The 24,626-nt window shown below is 34.3% G+C and overlaps 1 protein-coding gene across 2 annotated transcripts in view; it reads right to left on the bottom strand.

The window, feature by feature from the left end:
* Positions 1-4,307: 4,307 nt before the first annotated feature.
* The window catches only part of LOC134667260 (dopamine receptor 2-like), a 177,527-nt gene continuing 157,208 nt past the window's right edge, over positions 4,308-24,626 (bottom strand). Inside the window, exons 4-6 of one of the 2 annotated variants that reach the window (XR_010098619.1) lie at positions 17,957-18,041; positions 16,728-17,011; positions 4,308-8,031 (exon numbers count right to left, since the gene is read on the bottom strand). Coding sequence is in view for 1 of the 2 variants with exons in the window: in XM_063524604.1 (XP_063380674.1) it covers positions 7,972-8,031; positions 17,957-18,041 (145 nt within the window). In the remaining variant the exon portion in view is untranslated. The remainder of the gene's footprint in view (positions 8,032-16,727; positions 17,012-17,956; positions 18,042-24,626) is intronic. The other variant, XM_063524604.1, reaches the window with a different exon arrangement.

Genomic DNA, 24,626 nt, shown 5'->3' with positions numbered 1-24,626 from the left:
GATGATTCCTGATTGCATTTATTCAGCAATAATCACCGTGAGCCGCTAACGCTGATTTGTGCTGAAGGAAAGCAAGTCGGGCGGAATTTTAAATGTGAAACCGAGTCATTAAGGTCAGAGGCACTTCGAGCACCTTTTTCTATTGACTTTTTTAACAATTTTGGCCATAACTCCTTTATTACCACACTTATTACACAGTACAGTACGAGTACTACATATACTTATAGTACAGTACGCAGTACACTATATATCTATACTTAAGTAGTACTGTCGAGAAATTTACTTTAAGTACCATTTCGTATTTTCTCACAGTAAGCAGAGAGAGATGAGGCCCCTAGCGACTTTCATATTGATTGTCACTGAGACAGGGTACAATATGGTACTAAAATTAAATACATTGGAAAGTATTTAATATTTATATATACTTAGTGTTATATTCATACATCGTTATCGCGGGAGCAAATACGATTTGACAATACTGAAAGATTATAAAAAACAGTCAAAAACAGAAATGACATTCGTATAGAGAAACGTTTATACCTACGACCTTAAAATGTATAATTATTTTATTGAATATCAATGCTGTCTTACCTCCATACTTGACTTGATTGGTACTTAAAAAGATTACCTATTAGGTACGCAACCTTATCAGTCAATTTAGACATTTGTCAATCTTGACTGATCTTTATTTGTAACAACATAATCAAATAGAAGTTGCCTTTAAAATGCCTCGAAGGAAAATAACATGTGATGAATTTGTGGGGTTGTTTATACAGGATTATCCTGAGCTAGAGGCTCGCGATACAAATCTATTTTGCTCGAAGTGCAATATTAGTTTTTGTAAAACTAAATCTTCCGTGAAACGTCATTTTAACTCTGAAAGACACACTTCTCTCAAAAAAGATTTTAGGTTGGAACTGACAAAATTTCTAGTAAGCTGTAACATACCGTGGTCTCAAATAGAGAACCCTGTATTTAAAAATTTCATTGAAGATTGTGTATCTGGAAAATTTGAAAAAACTGTTCAGGTCCCTTCAGAATGTTTGCTGAGGCAGACTTGCGTGAATGAATTATACGACAAAGAGATGGATATAATTAGAGACGAATTAAAAGACGCGTATATATATGTAAGTGTTGATGAAACCACAGATGCTATAGGTCGTCAAATCGCTAACGTTATAGTAGGTGCTATGCTTGAAGATGATGTTGGAACTCCACACGTGCTGTCAAGCAAATGTTTAAATGAAACGAACAATATCAGTATAACTAATACTGTAAAAAATGCCCTGGATGATTTGTGGGGCCCTGGTCACAATAAGCATGACAAGGTGTTGTTGTTATTGACTGATGGTGTGGGGTATATGTTGAAAGCTGGCAGAAATTTGAAAACACTTTTTCCGAACATTGTCCATGTTACATGTTTAGCCCATGCTCTTAACAGAGTTGCCGATCAAGTTCGTGTTCTTTTTCCAGAAGTTAACCTATTAATTTCAAATGTAAAGAAAGTATTTCGCAAATCTCCGAAAAGAGTAAAAGCATTAAGAGAAATGTTTAATGGAATTCCTTTGCCTCCAAACCCAACAATTATTCGCTGGGGAACATGGATCGAGGCTACCACTTACTACAACAAGTATTTTGATGAAATAAAAAGCGTTATAGACACATTTCGTAATTCAGACGCACAGTGCATCGTCAAAGCAAAAAAATCTTTACTCAGTGCAAAAGTTCGAAAAGATGTAAATTTCATAGCAAAGTATCTGCAAGTAATACCAGATGCTATAAATAAACTGCAGTGCCAAAATCTATCTCTTAGTGAAAGTTTGACCATAGTACAAAATACATACAAACATATATCCAAATTAATTTTGAATAAAGATGGAAAACAGATTTTAAAAAAGTTCAAAGTGGTTTTGCAGAAAAATGCCGGATATGAAGTTATGAAAAAAATGTGTGAACTGATATCGGAGAAGGAGATAGTACTAGATTCAACGATATATCGTTCTACATTTGATTACTTCCGTAAAAATAAAATAATGTTGTACAAAATAAATCATGAATATTTATTTGATATGTCGATTCCGGGTCATTATTTACTAACAGAGTGTAAAGCAAGATTTATGAACATTATGCAACAAAAACTTCGTGCTATGTATGATGAACTTCTTGGAGGCTTATAATGTGTAGGCAGAAAGGTCTGTTTTTACTAAACGGGCAGTCTGTTTTACCACTTCTTTAATAAATTTATATTTGCTCCCGCGATAACGATGTATGGCTTATATTATATTCCTGATGGTGATTGTCGAGCGTGTGCCACAATGACATGCGGCTTGTTTCACGTCTGCTAATAGAATTGTCCAGAAGCCCTGACATATATCTGCACAAAAATGACTGGAGGTAAGTTCCTGTTGGTGCTCGGTAGGGGCATTCTTGAAAGCGACTCTGGTTTTTTCCATTTCCAAAACATAAGTTTCCTTTGTTACCTGTTTAACTTGCTTGCAAGTAGATGTTATTGTATGGCGCAAACACGCAAACTTGCTTGCAAGTAGATGTTATTGTATGGCGCTGTCATTTCTGCGGTAATTTAATTATCACTAAACAGATGGCGCCGTATAGCGACGTTTTTTTCTTAGACTTTAGGTACACCTTCACCTTGACGGTAAAACCAACGGTATTTTGTCTGCAATCTATAACTCTTTGGTAAGTACAGGTACCTACCTATAGGATCGTTACATAAATTGAAAACTAAGCCTCTACCAGTTCAATCGATTCGTGTGTTTAATTATGTACTAATGCAATCAGACCGGCATAGCAGTTACTTATATTCTATCGCTCTCACTTTAGGTATTCTGAACGCCTAGTGTAAATTTCATTCGATAGCATGACGGACGTAAGAGTTTGCGCGCCAAGTAGGATTTTTTGGGAACTTAACGCATACGCGTACGTCTGGCTATCGAATGAAATTTACACTAGAGGTACGTAAAAAACGTAGTAAAGTAATATGTAGTACCAAGACTTATTACATCAGAATTTTAATGTATTTAGAGTTTGCTTGAGTCGGGCTCAAAACAATGGACATGCGAATGAGTCGCACCGAATTTAAAAAGATGTCAGGATTATATTCTTAATCTACTTCCTTATACGGTAGTTTTCAGAAAATAGTGTACATATATACCTTCCAATTAGCGTAAGTTGTTAAGAAAAGTTAAACACTGTCATTTCAGTGACGACAATTAAGCATGAAATTTTTATGGGAATCAACTTTTTGCCTTTTTTACATTGTAATATCGCTTATTATTTACGAAATTAACACAAAAACTAAATTTTTACTGAAATTGAATGCTTGTCACCAAAGTGTCACTATAAGTGATTAACTTATCTTACTTAACTCCCGCTAATCGGGTGTACACTATTTTCTGAAAACTCCCATATATTAAAACCAAAGACACCTCTAGTGAAAGTAGTCAATGCACATCATACTTACCTACGCTTGAAATACGACTATAACGTACCTTTTTAAATATACTTAAGATAACTTACCTAAGGTAGAAGTACTAGTGTTCGACGCTGCACTAGTATTCGACATGGGCACTTTGTCAAAGTAATATAGGTTGAATTTGAACGGCGTTTGCACTTTGACATAAAGTGCCCATGTCGAATACTAGTGCAGCATCGAGCACTTGTACTTCTACCTTAACCACCTAAGGAATACTGTGTTAGTGGTAATAAATATTATCTGCTTTCTTAAGTTATTTCCCGACATAAAGATATTAAGGTTCACATTTGATACTTGGCTCACGTAGTATCGGATACAGATAAAGTTCACGTTCATGTCAGGTGCCTGCCGCGGCTTCTACAAATAGAAACAGCGCCGCACGACCGCTGAATTATTCTAGAACTTTAGTTACAATTGATATCGTCACTTTACTTATTTTGTTAATAATACATAAACTTACAGTATTAACGATTCTTGACTAGCGACCCGCCCCGTCTTCGCACGGGTCACACAAAACCTTAACAAATTATTCATTAAACCTTCCTCAAGAATCATCTATTAATAGATGAAATCAAAACCACACGAAAATCCGTTCAGTAGTTATTGAGTTTAGGCACCTGTCACAAACATTCAGACAACAGACAGACAGACGCGGCGGAGGACTTTGTTTTATAAGGTTTAATGATGGCGAATTAACACTTTGCGTTAGCTCAAATTACCTTATTCCTTATAATCCTTATTCTAGTTTTGATAAATGGGCCATCAAGCAATAGGTGTTTTAGAGAAAAGATTGATATAAATAAAACAATGCATCTGAAAAAAATATTTTATATAAATTTATACGACAACCCGTTTTTTTCTAGAAATGTACACATTTTATCCACACTAGCATAATAATGATCTATCGAGTATCGAGAACTACTACGGTAGGTATAGGTACATTTACGATACTTTGATACATGTAGCACAATGAGTACGTAAGAATAATAATCTTGTTGCTAATAAAGTAGGTAAATACGTAATACAAGTAGTCACGACTGGAAACATGTGCTTCAGCAGATTTTGTTTGAATCGGTATTGATAAGTTATATTTACCAGAATTTCAATGCATTCGTTGCGTTACGGGAATCTTGCATTTATAGAACGAAATTATCATTAGGTATTTGCTTAGCAATAAGAAATCACATTATGAAGGCCAAGTAGAAATGTGGTACTCGTACAGTTCAGGGACTCGATTCGGAAATAATCAAATGGAATTTCTAAATTTCTTGGAAGAGAAACTTCATTCTGCTAATCCATGAATAATTTCATAATAGGATTCAGGGTTGTTGCTAATGCAGAGTTTGTGATAATTAGCCATTCCGAGCCTCTTTCAAATCTGTTAAATAATTTATGATTATTTTCAGTTTCTAGCTATACCTATCCAAAAAATTTTATCACAATGGAATTAAAAAGGTAGGATTTAGGGTTGATTTAGACGGCGCGCGCACTCGCATGTGATTTTAGTTACATTGCGGACTGTAGGTTTACGGCCAATTCAACCGACCGATCAAACTCTGCAATGTGATGAAGATAAACCTCGCATGCGAGTTCTCGCATCGTCTAAATGAGTCCTAACGGTAGTTTTCAAACTAGGGAAAGAAGGACTGAATCAGCTGTACATAGCCCATTAGTTTTTGTGTATGTGAAAGTCGAAACTATACAAATGCATAAATACTCGTAGCAGCGGTCTAGGCTAAGCAGAATATTCGGTAAAAATATTTCAACAAAAAATATTTAAATACGTATATTTCTTCTGCACCGCTTAAAAAAGGACAACTGCGGGTAAATATAAAAGCGCTTTCTGTTTTTGTAATCCTTTTAGTAAGAATAGAGTGGCATTTAGTGTTAGAATATTTTGATACAGTTTGTTGATCCACGCTGGGACTGTGGGCAAAGCGGATTTCGGTGTCGCGCTACTGTGAGCACAGGGCCCATCCCATAATCGCTATCGTTTACTAGGTACAAGCGAGTGTTCGACTGGACTCGTATATTGAAAATATTTTAACACATCCAACAACACGTAATGAATGCTTTGTGTAACATTCTGTAAAGATATGCGAGTTTAAAAACGTAAACTCTTACATATTTTTTATTGCCAAATGTAGGTATATTAAACACTTTTATTACATTATAATATTTATATTACATAAACATATTTTTACGGTGTAAATAACGAAATCTTATTTTTCATTAATCTTTCCATACTTTTTGGCAGCCGTGCAGCCTGTCTGTGTTATCACAGGCCGCGCGTTTTTATATGGGGCGTTATTACACTCGCCACATTTATTTTCGGAAATTGAAATTTCTTGGGCACAACAGATAGCAGGTATATTAGAAACATTTGAATCTCATGGGAAGTAGAATTGATTAACATCTTCTAAACATTGAACTATTATTACTAACGTATCGAACCGGTATGGAGCACTATTGTTTTGCGCCATGACTTGATTTTGGTGGTGTTTCATTGACATCAAACCATAGAAGCGGAGTGTGAATCTCTTTACTCCATGAATTTATGGCGCCTGGTCTCGTGAGTTTGGTGTACATCTGTATAAAAAAAAAATACTTTTCACCTTGTGATTGTGATCGCGACAATTTCATTGTTCGGCATGGCTTCCCTTTAGTAATATTAACTCAATGTTTCCGAACCTTCTACCAAATTGTGGTAGAGCATACACGCATACCTCAATGACAAGCACCATGACAACTGTGTATGTTGTAACAAAATAAATAAATTCATTTGAAAAAAATAAATAAAATCGAGATTTGTAGTACCTAGTTAGTTATGGGCACACTCTCAATTTACACATTGCTGCAAGCGAAGGCTCGCTCGCGATTAAATGCCAATGAGAATAACAAACCAGCTCGGAGTGCGCGCAGACCTGGCGCATAGGGCCTACCGCGAACCACGTTCGACGTGTTGTTTCTCAGTCCCACTTGTAAATTCGTACGTAAGTTTGATAGGGAGGCAACGCGTCGAACGGGGTTCGCGGTAGGCCCTCAGACCGCTTAGCAAAGAAATCCTTGCTTTATTTCAGTGTGCTTCAAATATGAAATAATTTGAGCAAAAGAATATTACGAACTTGAAATTCAGGTCATTAATGCTACTATTTGGGTAAATTATATGACATAGGTATATGACTTTCGATTTATACTTATTAGTTATTACAAACAAATTAAAATACATCAAGTTTTATTACTAAGTAAGGAATTGTGTCTCTTCATATATGATCCATAAATAACCATAAAGTACATTTCATATTTATTAAAACATATTAATTAGACCTCCATTATGTTTAATTACAATATATGCGTTATATAAATATGCATAACCTTCGAGGTTAACAACAATTATTAAGTAAACAAACATCCAATAATTGACGTATTGCTAATAAAGTATTTGGAATGTATTTATTTATGATTATTTACATTAGGTAGGTACCTACAGTTGTATGAAAGCGTATTACTTCCCGATTTTCATTATACAAGACAGTACCTACTGTACCGGCTGGTTGAATCTTTGATTTCGGTTTCAACTGATGGGTAACTCGATGGTTATGGTTAATATTACAAAAAGTCGTACAGGTACGCATACAGTAACATATTAAGTACCTACAATATGTACACGAAGTGTTATATACATAGCTAATCAGTAAATCACAGCTCCTGATTGAAAATTCATATTACCGAATGAACATGGGTCGGTCTGTTCTTATTGTGAACCACTACAATACCATAAGAATTTAGGTTTGGTTGAGTTTAACGGAAACAATATAAGTAGATTTCTTATTGATCTGTTTCAAACGTCGTCTGATTTAATACAATTGTTAAAGCAAAGTTGATGTTTACGACAAGAACAAAAGATTCGATCTTAGAATGACTAGAAAGTTATACAACCATAGAATTATTATTCTCATCTATTACTAGACAACTAAGTTATCTTTGACACTATAGCGTCATTTAAAAAGTGGCAGATGGTAACTAATTGATAAAATCTGGTCTTGCTGTATTTTATAATCGACATATTTACAATAAATATACAATCCATCACCTTTTAAATAAAGCGTAAGCACATTTAGAGGATTCACATTCAATCAAATCACGATACTATATTTTTAACTTGAGATCACTTCTGCTTTGGTTTGGTAGGTGACTTTCTTAGCCGCGTTTCGTTTAAACGACTGATGTCGACTGTCACTCTCCAGGCTCACTTCACTGGACTCAGAATCCGGACAGTAGGGCACAGTGTCCGGGCACACCTGGCGATCCACGCACGGTATGGGATTATCGAAGGAATGTTCCAAAGTCCTCATGCGAAATGAGTCGGGGTAGTGCCTCGAGTGGCGTCTGTTGGAGCGCGGGCGCGCCTCCAACGGGTCCCGGCATCAGGAGCAGCGCGCGCGCGGCGGCCGGCACGTGCCCGCGCGCGCTTGCCGTCACAAGCGGCACATCTCGTGCTGCGACACCGACGAGTACATCATTGTTGACACTGGATACTGCAACACGGAACACACATTGTTTATCAATCGTCAAAGTCATGATGCCCCCGAAGACCGTCTATCTAGATTGCGTTCAGTGACCAGTGACCTATATTAATTATTTATATTTCAGAATGGTACGCATACGCAATCCTTTTCATTTAGAGAATTTGGAAAGTGACACTCATAAACATAATACAACCATTCCCAGGTAACTATTAAAATTAAACACATAAAATATTCGACATGCGCCGTCTATTAACACTGTCGAGGAATTATTATTAACATTTAAGCAGGTAAGAGTTTTTAGCTCTAACGCCTCGTTGTAGATGGTGCTATTAATTATAATTATTTGCATTTCAGTTTTGAGCATATGAATATTGCATATACGAGTATCTCTGATGGCATACATAATTTTTAAGGTATTGGAATTTTAACTGTCTGTCAATTAATTAAATTTAAAACAGACAGTCCCTCTGCGGGAAATTGCCAGACGAAGGGTTTTTTTTGATACATAAAAATAATCTACTGTTATTAAATAAGAGTGCTAATAAAAATCAACCTCAATAATTAATATATTTAAAAAAATGGACCAAAAAATTAAGGACCTTTTTTCTCGGTATATGGATGGAAAGTGCTCGTGGTTCTGAGTAAAAAACATGAACTAATTCTAACATAAAGTTGGGAGTACAACTTTAAATGGAAATGCCTATTGACCAGTTTTTATTTTATTTAAATGATGGGTGAAATAAAATCGTTTAGATTGTTTTTTTATTTGACAGTATCGGCAAACATTTAATTTTATACCAGGATTTCTAGGACAGGGCCATACAGTGAAGAACTGGTCTAAGATACCTACGTCATAAGGAATATCTACCCTCAATACCCTCATCTGTTATTTATTTGTGACAAGAAATAATTGATAGATAATATTCACATTGACACATTGCAAATAGGTTGCCAAGTAAAAATGCGTACGGACAGTTATTTTTTTAACTTTTCTGTCATTTTAATCGTATACAATTATATCAAATGAAAGCTTATTTTATATATGTATAATCTAACTGTAATAGTTAGGTATTAAAAAGTTGGTCCTGATTGTCTAGATTTGGATATGATTATCTAGATTTTAGATAGAAATCGGTTAATTAGTGAAAGTTTCAAAACAATTATTTGGGATCATTCTATCAATTAAATTAACTTTGCGTAAATGATTTATGTCAGTGACGAACTGAAACAATAATAATATAAAAATATTGAGCAAATACGCCATAAATCTGCAAAATCTCTTGTTTCGTAATTGATTCACGCACGTCTAATTTAAGATATTATCTGTTGGAGGCTGTCAAACGATAAGCAGCTGATTTTGCTAGGTCCCTTGTAATTATTTTAATTTTAATGATATTTCATGTAATATTAGGCATTAAAAGTGTGAATTAAATAGTTTTAACATTAAGTTTTATGTATACATAATAAGTGAAGTGCTTTAGTGGCGTTTACTAGTGTCTTGTTTTCAGATTTGTAGCCGTTACAGGTTATGAATTTGAAACCTGTTGTTCGCCTTTGAATCCTTTCTGGGTTTTTTTTATCATTAATATTTACTAAGTGTGTTTATAATAAAGCGTTAATCATTGTACAGGGTTAGAACACAGTGTAGATACAGTCAATCGTCACTATTTCACGTAAGTACGTATCTTAATATCACTTAGCTTGAGTGAGCGATTCCTTGTTTATTTTTGGGTATAATTTCAATTGCAAAACTGTCTACAATGCTTACCCGCAGAGCAGCCGCAGCGGCTCGCCAGCAGGAGACTGATAAACTCCAACTTACCTTGCTGGAGTTGAAAATATCCAAGGAATCTTGTGCTCAATTGCTCAGTGAAAGGGAAGACAGTGAGAAGGAACTATTATTAGTACTTAATAGCAATGATAAGCTTAAAAAGGAACTGTGCTCATTAGAAGCTGACTACAATAATGTAAATTCAGAGCGGGCCCGGCTTCAGGAGACGGTTGACAGGTTCACTGAGTGTAGTGCTGCGTATGAGCAGGCCCTGAAGGACATCAACTCATTGGAGAGAGCATTGCACGACGCCCACGAACAAATCTATGAGCTACAGGAGGCCCAACACAATGCAGCAGCGGCACACTCTCAGAGCTTGTTCGAAGAACTGGTCCGGCCCGACTCTCAGTTGGTTGCCGCACCAATTGAAAACCTTTTGGCCACTACAGATTTAGCCTATCATACCACCACACCAAGGTTAGTAAATTGCAGCGGAAACAAACTAAAGAAATATATTAAATTAAATAGACTCATTAAAAAAAACCAGAACTTGTCAAAAATAAATAAATTGTTTTTTAAAAAATTGAGATTTTGTAAAATTAATGTTAATTTAGTGGATAACTTAGATTTGTATTCTGCCCAGTTAGAAAATAGTCAATTGCAATATGAAACCGACACACAGACTTTGAAATTAAAAATTCAGAGTTTGGAGGACTCCATACAATCCTTAGAAACAATAAATGAGAGTTCTAAAAAGGTGATTAATGAATATTCTTTGGCCATGGATGATTTAATATCCCAGATTAAGCATAATTCAGAGCGGTTTGAGTCACTGACCAATGCCCAGTCATGTGCTTGTAAGCAAGTGACTGAACATTTGTCGACCAGTTTACTCGACCTAAGCCTGTGTGACGGTTTACCACAACAGCATGTAAATGATAATAGCTCCTTCCACACTACACAACAAAGCACACCTAAACCTAATGTTATTATGTATTCTGATGAAATTGGAAGCAATATGAGCTCATTTTTAAACTTTTACCTAAAGGGACTTAGTACAATCAGCAATTGCCTGCCTCACAGTAGCTTTGAAAATATCATAAAACAAATTTTAAATGACAGTAATATTAATTCTAAGACAACACTGCTTATTCTTATGGGGAATAGGGGTAATGTGAACAAAAATAATTTAGTTAAATACTTTGAACAGTTAAACTCACTTGCAGTGCATGAAATTATTTTTTTCACGTTCCCCTATTGTGAGCAAATGTCAGAGGCAGAAAACAACACTAGACATAAGTTAAATATATCTCTATATAATCTTTGTACATATAGTAGTAAGTTTAGCATAATTGACATTAACAAATTTAAAATAAATAAATAAATAAATAAATATTATAGGACATTCATACACAGATTGACTAAGTCCCACAGTAAGCTCAAGAAGGCTTGTGTTGAAATTTGTTAGTAAATACCATATGCCTATGGTGTTTTTGAGTAAAGGCAAGTGTTGCCTTTCAAATTATTACAAAAGACAAATAGCTTTATCGCTATCCTATTTACTTGACATTTCTGCCAAGAATTTGGCAGATAATTCTGCTCCTATTGAGCAGCCTAGCATGAACTTGGAATTGGTTCCAGTCATAACCAATGATTTAATTGATTTAAACTAGCTGTTAAGACAAAGGATTCTGTCTCTGGCAATTTAGAATTAAATAAATATAATGAAAAATACTGCAAAAATGGAAAGTATATCCACCTGGTGCATCAAAATATTCAATGTATTAGAGGAAAAGATTTACAGATTGAACTTTTTTTGAATGATTTCAATATTGATATTTTATGCGTTACTGAACACTGGTTAAATAATAATGAATTAATGCCTCAATTTAATAATCACCAGGTGGGAAGTTCGTTCACCAGACTTAGTTCCATACATGGTGGGTCATTAATTATTTTAAATAGTCAGTTAAAATCTAAGGAACGTAAGGACATTGTATCCATGTCTGTTGAACGGACTATAGAACTAAGTGCAGTAGAATTGGAGCAATTTATTGTTGTCTGTGTGTATAGGCCGCCATTAAGTAATTTTGAAATATTTGAAAGAACAATGGAATCTGTCCTACTTAAACTATCACCTTCTAGTAAGAAATTACTTATATGCGGCGACTTTAATATAAATATTTTGGAACATTCAACAATGTCTTGTAGATTGTTGAATCTTTTCAAATCGTTTAATCTCAACCACATGTTTATGGAGCCTACTAGAGTGACTGCTACTAGTGCCACCTGTATAGATAATATTTTCAGTGATATTTTTCCTATTACTAAAAAAGTTATCAGCAATTTAGAATCAGACCACTTAGGCCAATTAATGGTATTTGAGGCCTTAAGGAAAAATACATTGAGAAAACAAATTACTTTTGTACCAGTAACCTCGGACCGCGTGGAAAGAATGAAGCAAAGTCTAGTTCAGGCGCTACCCTTTTTGTCTTCCGATATGAGTCCTAATAGTATGTATAATTCATTCTTTCACACTTTTATGGAACATTATAACGCGATATTTACTTCAAAATCGGCCGTAGTTAGTGGTGCATCTGTTTTTAGTGAGTGGGCTACTGCGGACTTACATCAACGGAGACGTGAACTGTATGCTTTGTATGAGGAACGGCGGTTTAATACGAGTGATGAATTTAAAGAACATGTCAAGGAATATTCGAAGAAGTTTAAAATAGATTGTCATATAGCTAAGCGGAATTATCTAAGTCAGAAAATTAAAAATAGTCCGGACATTATTAAAGCAACTTGGAAAGTTATTAATGTGGAGACTGGTCGCTCGAAACACACAATGAAAGAACTGAAACTAAATATTGATAACAAAATTATAGATTCCAATTTAGAAGTAGCTACTGAATTTGAAAAATTTTTCACCGAGGTACCAGTATCCACAACTAAGGATTTAAATTCATCACCCTCATCTGCTGTTACATTATTAAAAGATAACGCTCCAGAGTGTTGTAGAGACCTTCATTTTGAACATGTTTGTACCTCAGATGTAATAAAGGCGTTTAAATCAATTAATGTCAAAAAAACGAATGACCTCTGGGGAGTCTCTGTCCATGCTGTCAAATCCTTAGTAGAAATTGTAGCGCCTGACTTGGTAGTTATATTTAACAACAGTGTCGATTGCGGCGAGTTTCCTGATTTAATGAAACATAGTAAAATAACTCCTTTGTTTAAATCTGGTAGCAGCTCTGACCCCACTAACTTTAGACCGATATCTGTGCTACCAACATTCAGCAAGATTTTTGAAAAATTAGTTCTTTCACAATTAGTACGACATTTTAACGGCAATAATTTAATGCATAATAAGCAGTTTGGTTTCACACGGGGTCGCTCAACAACCGATGCTGGTGTTGAGCTAATTAAGCATATTTTCGATGCCTGGGAGGAGTCACGAGATGCTTTAGGTGTCTTCTGTGATTTGTCTAAGGCGTTCGACTGCGTTTGTCATGAAACATTGATCAGGAAACTACACTATTATGGAGTTAGAGGATCGGCACTGAATTTACTTAAGTCCTACTTAAATGGTAGAATACAAAGGGTCGATGTGAGTGGACAGCGATCACCGGGGTCATTGGTCTCTATGGGTGTACCACAGGGGTCAATATTGGGGCCTTTCCTGTTCCTTATCTACATAAATGACTTGCCATTCCTTGTAAAGACCCACCATGACATAGTATTGTTTGCAGACGACACCTCACTTATTTTCAAAGTCAAACGACAGCAACAAGCGTACAATGATGTAAACGATGCTATTTCAAAGGTAGTAAATTGGTTCAATGTTAATAATTTATTGTTAAATGAGAAAAAGACTAAATGTATTCAGTTTGTCACTAGTAGTAACGTAAGGCATGTGCAAACAAGTGTCATTGTGAAGGATGAGGAATTGGAATTAGTTGATAGTACAGTTTTTCTTGGTATAACTTTAGATTCTAAACTTCAGTGGGGTCCCCATATTGCTACTCTTTCGAGTAGACTGAGTTCTGCAGCTTTTGCAGTGAGCAAAATCCGTCAGTTAACTGATGTGAAAACAGCTCGATTAGTATATTTTAGTTACTTCCATAGCATTATGGCATATGGTATTTTACTGTGGGGCGGTGCTTCAGAGATAAATACCATTTTTGTTCTGCAGAAGCGGGCTATTCGAGCAATATATAAATTGAACCATAGAGACTCACTTAGAGATAAATTCAAGGAAATTGACATAAAGACAGTGCACTGTCAATATATTTATGAGAATATTCTGTATGTACATAAAAATATTGTTAATTTTAGGAAAAATTGTGACATTCATAATATTAATACTAGAAATAAACATAAGCTCGCAGTGCCCTTCACACGGCTCCATAAAATTAAAAAATCATTCATGGGTAATTGTGTAAGATTTTATAATAAACTTCCAAACCATATTACTGAATTATCAATTAATAAATTTAAAAATTATGTAAAGCGTAAACTTATTTCTAAAGCTTATTATACCACACAAGACTACATGAGTGATAAAACAACGTGGGATTAATGGTGACTCGAAATAGATAATTCAATGTATGTACTTCTTTGTTAAGTTTTATTGACATTTGTTATTGACATTTAGATTTTATTCTAGAAACATTCTAGACTAGTATTTTTTATACAATTTTTTTTTATGTTTGACGATCTTTTTGTGAAATTCTTAGTATTAAATTTGATCTGTATAATAATCCAATATTACTATGGAATAATATTAACTTCAATAAATTGCTCTGATAATTAGCTTAAGATAATATATTATTATGTAAAACGTTCATAAGTGCTTGTTACTAGGCCTACATGAATAAAGTATTTTTGACTTTTGACTTTTTTGACTATCATTAACATATTCATTACGGGAAAGGGTCGAAAGACGCCATGCAAAGTACGGTTAATTACGTGATTCACTAATAGGGTACTTTTCTATTAATTATAGTCAAATCAGTTTTTTTCGAACTGTCAATACGATAAATTTCATAGTGGTTAATTTATATGAACACTGCACACGTCACGGTCAAGTCACCTACTTTTTTTAGTTCTGTCCGATTTATTAAATAGAAAATGTGTCAAAAATTCTTCTTCGTATTCGTTTTTTTCTAATTATTAAATTATCTGCTGATTTATTTCGTGCATGGTGTGAAATTTCGTGTATGTTTCGAAGTTATACATTACACTCATTACAATAACGTAAGACCAGTTCCATACTTACGCACAAATCTTAAATGCATACATAATAATTCGCGTTATCTACAACAATAATGAATTGATGAGACTTAAGGGGAATTGTTTTAGGTTGGAACTCTGATTAATCAATTGATTTCACTCTGATTGAAGTAGGTACTTTATGTTTAGGTTGAAGTACCTATTTGTAAGTGTAAAGAAATAGTTTCCTTTAAAAATATTGAATTATCGTTTATTTCGAGCGGTGCAGAGCGGTGGTGGCCGAGTGGATATGACACCCGACTTTCAATCCGGAGGTCGCGGGTTCAAATCCTGGATCGTACCAATGAGTTTTTCGGAACTTATGTACGAAATATCATTTGATATTTACCACTAGCTTTTCGGTGAAGGAAAATATCGTGAGGAAACCTGCATACATCTGCGAAGAAATTCAAAGGTGTATGTGAAGTCCCCAATCCGCATTGGGCTAGCGTGGGGACTATAGCCCAAACCCTCTCGTTGAGTGGAGGCCTGTGCCCAGCAGTGGGACGTATATAGGCTAAAATTACTAAATTACTATCGTTTATTTTACCTAGGTTGGTATTATCGAACTTTCGGGTAAACATTTATGTAAGTCGCAAGGAAGCTAGGCAAATGTTTGCCATGAGCCCGTTAATCTGTGGTGACGTAATTCACTGATACGAGATCCCTAAGACCTGCGGCCTTACTGCGCGTCACAATGCCGTGATTTAACTGCGCACAGGTTAAATCAACTAATTTCGTTCGGTAATCTGACCCATAAAAGGCAGCAGTAGGTATTTTTAATTGCTAACTAAACTACGAGTGAAAAAAAACTGAAGTACTGTTGTTGTTGCACTCATAACGTATACATTTGTGAAATAACATCCGATAAAAAAACGTATTTAACTGATTTGCAAGACCGAAGTGATCCCATAAGTGTTCCGTAAACAAAGTTTTGTACGGAACACTAAAAAGTTATTATTTAAGTTATTATTATTTGAAAGATTATCAAGTGTGGAAAGCTCTAAAAATAGCTCCATAGAAACCTTGCCTCAATTGTAATTTTAAATGTAAGCTTAACAATACAAAGGACATTAAGATTACTGATGAAATAAAAACATTGCTCGAGGAAATAGTGTTAGTTAATGTTGAATTCGTGACGAGCATGCGATGCTGAGGACAACGGTATGTATACACCACAATTTGAAACAGTGACTTAGTGGGAAAACACAGAATTGCAGAGAGGAATGTTGAGTTTGAAAAAACCAAGTGCACATAGGTAAAGAACACGACGTTTACAGGCCAGGCGAGGGACACACTGTAGCAAGTTCATGCATTTATTATATTCTTTCTGAAATAATCATAATATATGTATAAAAGATTCAGTTTCAGATTTCTGTGAAGAGTAGGCAGTCAAAAATGCCGTCTCTCTATTGCTACCTACACTTCAAATATTAAGTAAAATGTACAATCCGTTTGCGAATTGAATTCTTATCGAAAATTAAATTAAATGACAACATTTATAGTGAAACAGTTACATTTCATCCAGTTTCATATAGAGTAAATACGAATGGAAAGTTACATGTACTGTAAGCCAATGTTATTTCAGCGGAAGATATAATAAATGCTGGGTCATAAGATCATAGTGCAACTTGTTAAGTTATACAAAGTCCACACGTACCTCTACAACATCTGTTACGATGAAGTTTTTTCTCAGAAAACTCATTTACTGAGTAAAGTTTATTTGTTTGTCTTCAATGATTCTTTTATAGACATCCAATTTAAGCAAAGTTAGACAAAGAATAGAAAAAATCTCAACAAGGCACTTGGAAATCTGAAGGAGAAATGTAGATTGTATAGAGTAAAGCCGAGTCGCTATATGTAAGTTTGTTCGCAGGAGTTTTGTCTAATTTGCTGAATCCCGGTTAGTTCGCTCGATGAGTAATAGCGACGAGTCGAGCGGAACTGAAAGTAAAACAATAAAATCTAAGTAAAAAGCATATGAATTTGCAACTTATCGAAAAGTTGATTAAACATACTCGTATGCCTATCTTCGACAGTGCCAGCAGTCGTTTTTGGAGTGGAAATACTATATGAATCGTTAAATGCCACTTCAAACAATCCAAATTATCACCCAGATCCAAAGAAAAGTCAAATTGCAGCCTTGTTTCGGTGTACAATACTGAACATATCTCTAACGTTTGTTCGTCAAGTCAAGGTCTTCTAAAAATGAATTTCATTTTATTACAATGAATATCAATCATTTTGTAAGAAGTTTTACCGTCTGGTTTATTATACTCGTAATTAAGATAATAATTGTGCGTTATAGTTGCAATCAAAATTATTGAGAAAACTGGAACCAAAATAGGATACCTATTTTAATACTAAGTACCTTGAATTAACTCGATGTCAACCGATGTTAAAAATGCAATACTGAGATCGGATTAGCGTTTAATCTGCATATCCAGTTGACTGATCGAAGAATACTTTATATTGCATTGTAGAATTTAAAGTATGAATATGTATACGTTTAAACTTAAACTCTATGAACATTTTAAACATACACCAAGGACCACGATATATTATGCTTGGTTTATTATAACCGAACGATCTTTTAATCCGCAATTAGATTTTATTGGCTTGTATGTAATAAAGGGGAACTTGTTTGTCGTCATGAGGATAAAGGTACAACATTTTGTACACATTCAAAATTGTATTTTAGTTTTGTGAATAATAAGGTTCTGTAGGTACATCTGGAATTCGAGAAATCTAATATTTATTTACTGACTTTTAATAACGTATTATTAAGTTTTCATACAAAGTGGCCTGTTTATATTGTTCCTGGTTGTATAGGTTATATTTTCAAAGTGAACAAATAGGTAGGTGTGAAGTAATAGGAAGGCTTTGTACCTGTGACTGTTTGGAGCGCAGTTGGGGCTGGTACTTCCGTCGTAGCTTGCGCGGGCAACACACGCATAAGATCCTTAGGAAAGCTCTGTAACAAACAAGTGGTATATTTGTCAAGTCATGATATAACCTATCGCAGTATATTTTAAAATACTATGGCAGTTATTTAAGTCGTATTTAGTATAGAGTTAATTGTTAACAAAACGATGAAAGGCACTTATTTGTCGTCTTTTAACTTTTTAGATATACAATTATTTATGGCGTTAATCATAAACGTGCTACAAGCCTCAATTAGATAATCGTTTGTCTGCCAGTTTGACTTAAATATGTATCTTTGTAATAAACGTATATATAGCATAGGTAAATTAACACTTGAATTACAAGTAATATTTAATATATTTACCTATACGTTGTGACGAAACGGGCTTCGGTTCTAATTCCAAGTAGGACTTTTTGTATGGAGTAAAATTGAGGAAGGGGACTTGATTTGTTTGTTGCTTGACATATGTAATTAATTTAAGCGATGTAATTCATTTCCATCATTATCTTACGAAAACGAAATCCGTTAAGTAAATTTTTAGATAAATAAATGGTTTATAATTCCATTCTCGGGGCCAGGGGCGCTAACAAAGCATTTAAAAAGGTTACCCTGTTGATTAGCCTTCCAAAATCACGGCGATAAGAGAAACTTCCATCAGATTCATTTGGAAATATCATCAAGGAAGAAATTGAAGTTGGCCGTAAGGCAAAGACTCCATTAGCATTGTAATTCCTTTTCCCTTTTCAATAGACTTTGGGAAATTCGATAAAGCTTTAATTAAGTGGCGGTGAGAGTTTCAAACAATGAGTCAGAGATACAACTTCGTGCGACTTAGACACTTATATCCACTCGTTCCAGTCGGTTGCTCCTAAAATGACGGTATTTAACCTATTAACGACTTTACGACAGCGGTCGAATTAAGATAACACGCTTACCGAGAGTTGAGATCAATTAGATAGGGAACCCAATTAAGCATTGATTCATATTTATCGTTAATGAGATTTCCTGCGTAGCTAATGGAAACAGTTTATAAAAGAAGTGTTTATTAAGGATACAAATTAAATTAATTGCTTCAACTTTCTACATTACCAAGTCGAGTTTGTGGCAGTTAAACAGCGTTAAGTGTAAAATTTGCTGTATGAAAAGGTAGTTAAATAAAATTTAATTCCATAGTCACGAAAAATCCCGTATAGTTTTGCTATGTGAGTCGCTCAGTACGCATCTTAGTTCTGATACCCTAAGCACTGTAAAATGTAACGCTAATTATAATTACGACTTGTGGCTCTACCTTTGCCAAGTAAATAGTGGTCAATAGGATTAAGGTAGTGATAATAGACGAATTTAAAATTAAAAACTATCACGAGAAAGTACAGTTCATTCGTGAAAAAGAAACGACTACGGGACTCTCCAATAAGCATACAACTAATACTCTTGTCCATTTTATCATCTCGTTTATTTCTTCTTAAAATGAATAAACTCTTTCTTCCTCGTACCTATATAATAGAAAACTTTACGATACGATTTCATATTTCGCCCAAACATAGCTGTTGTTGAATTTAGTCGGTTCGTTACCAGAGACTCGAGACAAAGTCGACACAATTTGTTTTCATTAATTTATGATTTGTTGTCGAGGTACATTAATTCTTCTTGGTTTACTCTTGCTTGATTAAATTGTCCCGAAACTCACGACAACAGAGCATGTTTTGTGAATATAGGAAAGTAAGTAAGTTAGTAATTATACTTGAATATAATACATACAGTTGTGTGAAATATAATAGCAGTCAATAAGAAAATGAAAATTAGATGATTCGTCTCAGAGTGTATTAGTAGTAATTTTATTCTAGTAAAATTAAATGGCCGCAATTATTCAGTTTTCCCAAAATGTATTAAATAACTTATTTTAACGTCATGTCATATTGCCATTGCAAGTATCATTTTCTATTGTCCCGTAGAAAACAACATCCGATATTTTTTCTATAATTTATTAAGTTCAATATTAGGCGCTTCTAATAAAATAAAATAAAAACAAAATGCTGCCTAAAATTTAACAAGAATGTTTAAATTGCGTCAATATATTTTTCCTCCTAATCCTGTTAGCGCGGCAGGTCCGCACCTACCGTGAAAGATGAAAAGGGAACACGCTCGTTTATTTTTTTTGTTTCGTAATAAAAATAAAGACGATTTTGAATAATTACGTCATTAACTTAGGATCATAACGTCATGGACATTACATTGTTTAGGTTTAGAAAGCGGCCTCTGGTTCATATAGGTACTTATACACCGTGTTTTTTTTGATTTCCGTTAATTTCAAGGGTGCATTCCTGAGCTTAAATCAAGTAACTTTCTCAAAGACACCGATATTCTAATTAACTCCATTTCTGAGATAATCAATAATTTATTTTTTTCCTATAAGGCCTCTACAAGCGTGTACACTTGCCTTAGGGCCGGTTTACATATTGATTAGTGTTTAGAATGAGTTCATACACTTGCTACCAAATTTAAGTACAATCTCGGTCGATCAATGTTCGAAATAACATTGATATCTCATAGATTTCAATTGTTTGGTTGAGTTAAATGTAATGCCCGTGTTACAACAACGCTATATGCTACATTTAATTACTTTTTAAACTTAATTTTTTTTTACAAAAAAAAGCAAAAAAATATTTTTTTTTGAAAATTAACTATGCCATTTAGTTCTCTTAAACGTACTTAACCATACCCCGAAGTTAACGGAATTCAATAAAAACACGGTGTATAATATAAATATTTAGTGAGAATATTTGAGAATTTGCGTGCACCACCACAGCGCAATATGGGCATTTCTATTTAATGTTGTACCCCCAACTTGCATTTTGGTTTTTTTAATATTATTTCCACTCAGAATCACGAGCTCTTTCGATCCTAATACAAAAAAAAGTGTCTCCAAAATTTCAGACAAATTTTTACGTCGTCCGTTTTGTTACGGGCATAGAAGGTTGTATTGAAAACCGTAACCAAACGGACTAAACATTTTGGGGACACATTTTTTACAGTAAAAATGGAAAAAGCTCGTGATTCTGAGTAGAAATAATCTAAAAGTTCTTAATTCTAACACAAAAAAATTGGTACAACTTTTAATAGAAATGCCCATATAGCGGTTGCAATTATAGGTATATTTTCAATATTTTGTTACAACTGTCAAGCGAGAAGTTAGCTAAATATCAGTAAACGGTTACTATTAATAATAGAAAGAATATTATGCAAATTCAAGGAAGTACAGTCGACGTCAAAGATATGTTTACATTATTCGCCTTATTACAAAGGAGTATAAGGTGCAAAAGTGTAAACATATCTTTGACGTCGACTGTACAAAGGTGGAAATCTTGAGATAAGAGTGCATAGATTCCAAATAAGAGGCAAGTTGTTCTGTAAAAGAGTACCTAAGTTTTTTTGGTGGTTGCGGTAATTCCTGGTTTTTAAAAGTAAAATGATACATTACAGTACAGACTGTAAGTAATCTGTAAGTGGAAGTTATGACCTCTATATACAGAACATGCTGTGGCAGCATTTCTTAACTGTTTGTAATATGATGTCCTTAAATGTAAGTAGTAATTTGCAGCATTAATAGGTAACTATTATACATTGAAAATAAGAAATACGAGTTTACACTTACTAGCTTCTCAATAGCGTATTATCTATACATTATCTAATTTTATGACGGATTTGTTTAATAATTTGATTTTCTTATAACTATGTATTCAAGTAAAGGTAAATTTCATAATAAACATAACTGAATTTAATGAATTGTCTAATTCTAATGAAACGTGATTTTAATGTATAGAGTCAATGAGAATTCTGGTAAATTAACGACACCTCAGTAAACAGTAGAGTAATAAAGGCAAAACCTAGGTAGGGTTGCCACGTAATAGTAAATACCTACAGGAAGTTTTTTTTATTTTCCGTTAACATCGGTGTTCTTCTCAGTACATTGAAAGAAACAAAATAACATCATTATTTTTTTTTAAGTTTATTAATAATTGTTAAATGCTCCACTATTGTAGAACGGACATTACGCATGGGTTATACAAAATCTTAGATTCTAACAAATTATACACCTAAACCTTCCTCAAAAGTTACTCTATTAATAGGTGAAAAACGCATGAAAATCCGTTCCGTAGTTTTTGAGTTGATTGCGAGTATACCTACCTACAAACTTTGTTTTATAAGGTATAGTCATGTACATCCTAAGTTCTTTCAACTGTTGTAGTATGTAATATCCCCCCCCCCCCACTAAAAATAAACATTTTATTTATTTACTTCGTGGGTATAAATATCGATTTGAAACTAGATCTAAGCAAGATAAGTCAATTAGTTCTTATCGAATGCATGTATCTGCATTTATCGGTTGAAAAATGTAGTATTTAAGTAATTCTACAGAACTCAAGAGACTAATATTGCATGTAAATATTATAAGGCATGTGTAGAAAACGGCCTATAATATTTATTTATTATAATACATTATCGCACACACACGCACACACACACACATACACACAAACACACTATCGTATAGTTGATATTAAACCACAATGAATATATTTTTTCTACTCGTGTACTTTTATCTGTCATTTACATAGTCACGAACGAACATATAAGGGCATACATTATTAATACTCCTTAAAAGTCTATAGCCTATTGCCCAAAAAAGCACTTGTATCGTTTTAGAGACATTACGATACGGTAAGCTAGTGCAGGGTAGCAGGTGCCACATACCGGTACATTGCTACCAACGTGACAAACGATAGAATGCATACGGTTTTTATTAAAAAAGAAACAAATTTGTACTGAGTTCATTGCTACCAACATAATAAAAAATACTTTTATACCCTACAGCACCACGACCCTGGTGCGGAACTGTAGTGTGTAACGGCTTTAAAAAAACATAACCATAGACATTACTCGTTTGTTTCTCGTTTCCCGCCTTTCCCGGTAATTTCTTGTTCTTTGAGTACTTTGCGTTATTATTTGTTTTGCGTTCATAAAAAGTGTTGAAAATGGACAAAGAGGACAACATTGTTTCTACACCTGAAGAAATATCCGCTGCAGCACAAGCAGCGACCGAAAATTTGTTGCCTAAGTACTAAATCGCAGCACCTATACGACAAATCTTATGAGAAGTTCATGGCGTGGAGATTGGAGCACAAAACTTCGTCATTCTCTGAAAACGTCATTGGTGTATTTTCAAAGACTAATTGGAAGCACCGGATCAGATTTATCTTTTAAGCAAGGTTGGTATATGTTACAAAAAAATTTGATTTAGGGTACACAGTACAACGAGCTATATTTATGTACATTTTATATTTTTGCATTGAAACTGAATATTATTTAATTCTCCTTTTTCTTGTTACAGGTTGCAGTAATATTTGGTATTATGGGTGCTTGTCACAGACAAGAGTTACATACATATAGTAATACCTACTATCAAAAATTTACATTGACATTTTCAAAAATAAAATTTTGTTTATAGTTTTTTGTATTTTATTTAATACTAGACGGGCCCGCAGCTCCGCTCGCGTAAATGAAATAAAGAGTTCGTCTTATGTTTAGTTAAATACTGACATTATTATGTATTCAACCCAGCCATGGTTTAAAACTGTGATAGGGATTTCTTATTTGTAGCCGTTATTTGGATAACTCAATTCGCAAATTTGTCAAAAAATGATGTGATTTGATAAAAGGCAAGATTGTATTTTTTCATCTACACGTATTTATTTAAAACTTGTTTCAAGATAAAATTATTATTTGTTCTTATAAGCCTAGTTGCAAAAACGTTCATTAGATTAATTTTCGCCTTAAGACGAATATGGACGACCACCGCCCTTAAATCGCCTTTTCATATAAACATAGGTAGTCTAGTCCTCTCGGTCTTGCAATAGCTCTCGCCAGTCGCCATGGCTGAGGTTGAGCAGGTCTTGAGCAACTACGTCGTTTCAGCGGTACCTAGGACGTCCACTCGGGCGTCTCCCATTTTGTTGTCCCAAGTACCTGCGCTCTCTTCACGGCACGATCCTCTCCCATTCTCTCTAAGTGTCCGAGCCACCACTGAATTTAGCCGCTTTTGTCTCTCAATATTTCGCCACTATATCGGACCACATCCTTATTTCTATGGCAACAAAATTATATTACGATATTTTTCTGACTGCTGACTGTATATTTGCTTATTTTTATCAGGTCGCTCAATAATATCTGAACATGCACTATAATCTACCTACATAACTTACTATCTACTTTGTATTTTTGGCCCATCTCAGCATTCTTAGCCCGTTCCCCGGACGAATGGCAATGTTTGCCGAAGCCGTGAAAGTCAATCTGAATAATATAACTCAAAAATAAATTTAAAACAACAAAATACAAATTGATAACAATAATATAGTAATTACTTTGATTGATAAGAATGATAAGTCATATATGACATAAATCACTCGTATGGGCTCTATAGACTAAGGTTGAGGTTGACAGCACTTTTTATTTTACTTCGTGTAAAAAAACTCAGAAATACCTGTATACCAACATGACAAACATAATTTAGTTTACTTTAACTTACGGATTTTTTGGTCTAATCTGTAGCCCCGCCAAACGAAAGCAACCGAGAGT

This window comes from Cydia fagiglandana, chromosome 1, assembly GCF_963556715.1.
Source record: "Cydia fagiglandana chromosome 1, ilCydFagi1.1, whole genome shotgun sequence".
In the NCBI taxonomy this organism is placed as follows: Eukaryota; Metazoa; Arthropoda; class Insecta; order Lepidoptera; family Tortricidae; genus Cydia; species Cydia fagiglandana.
The sequence above is the reverse complement of the archived record's forward strand: the minus strand, read 5'-3'. Positions and strand labels throughout refer to the sequence as shown.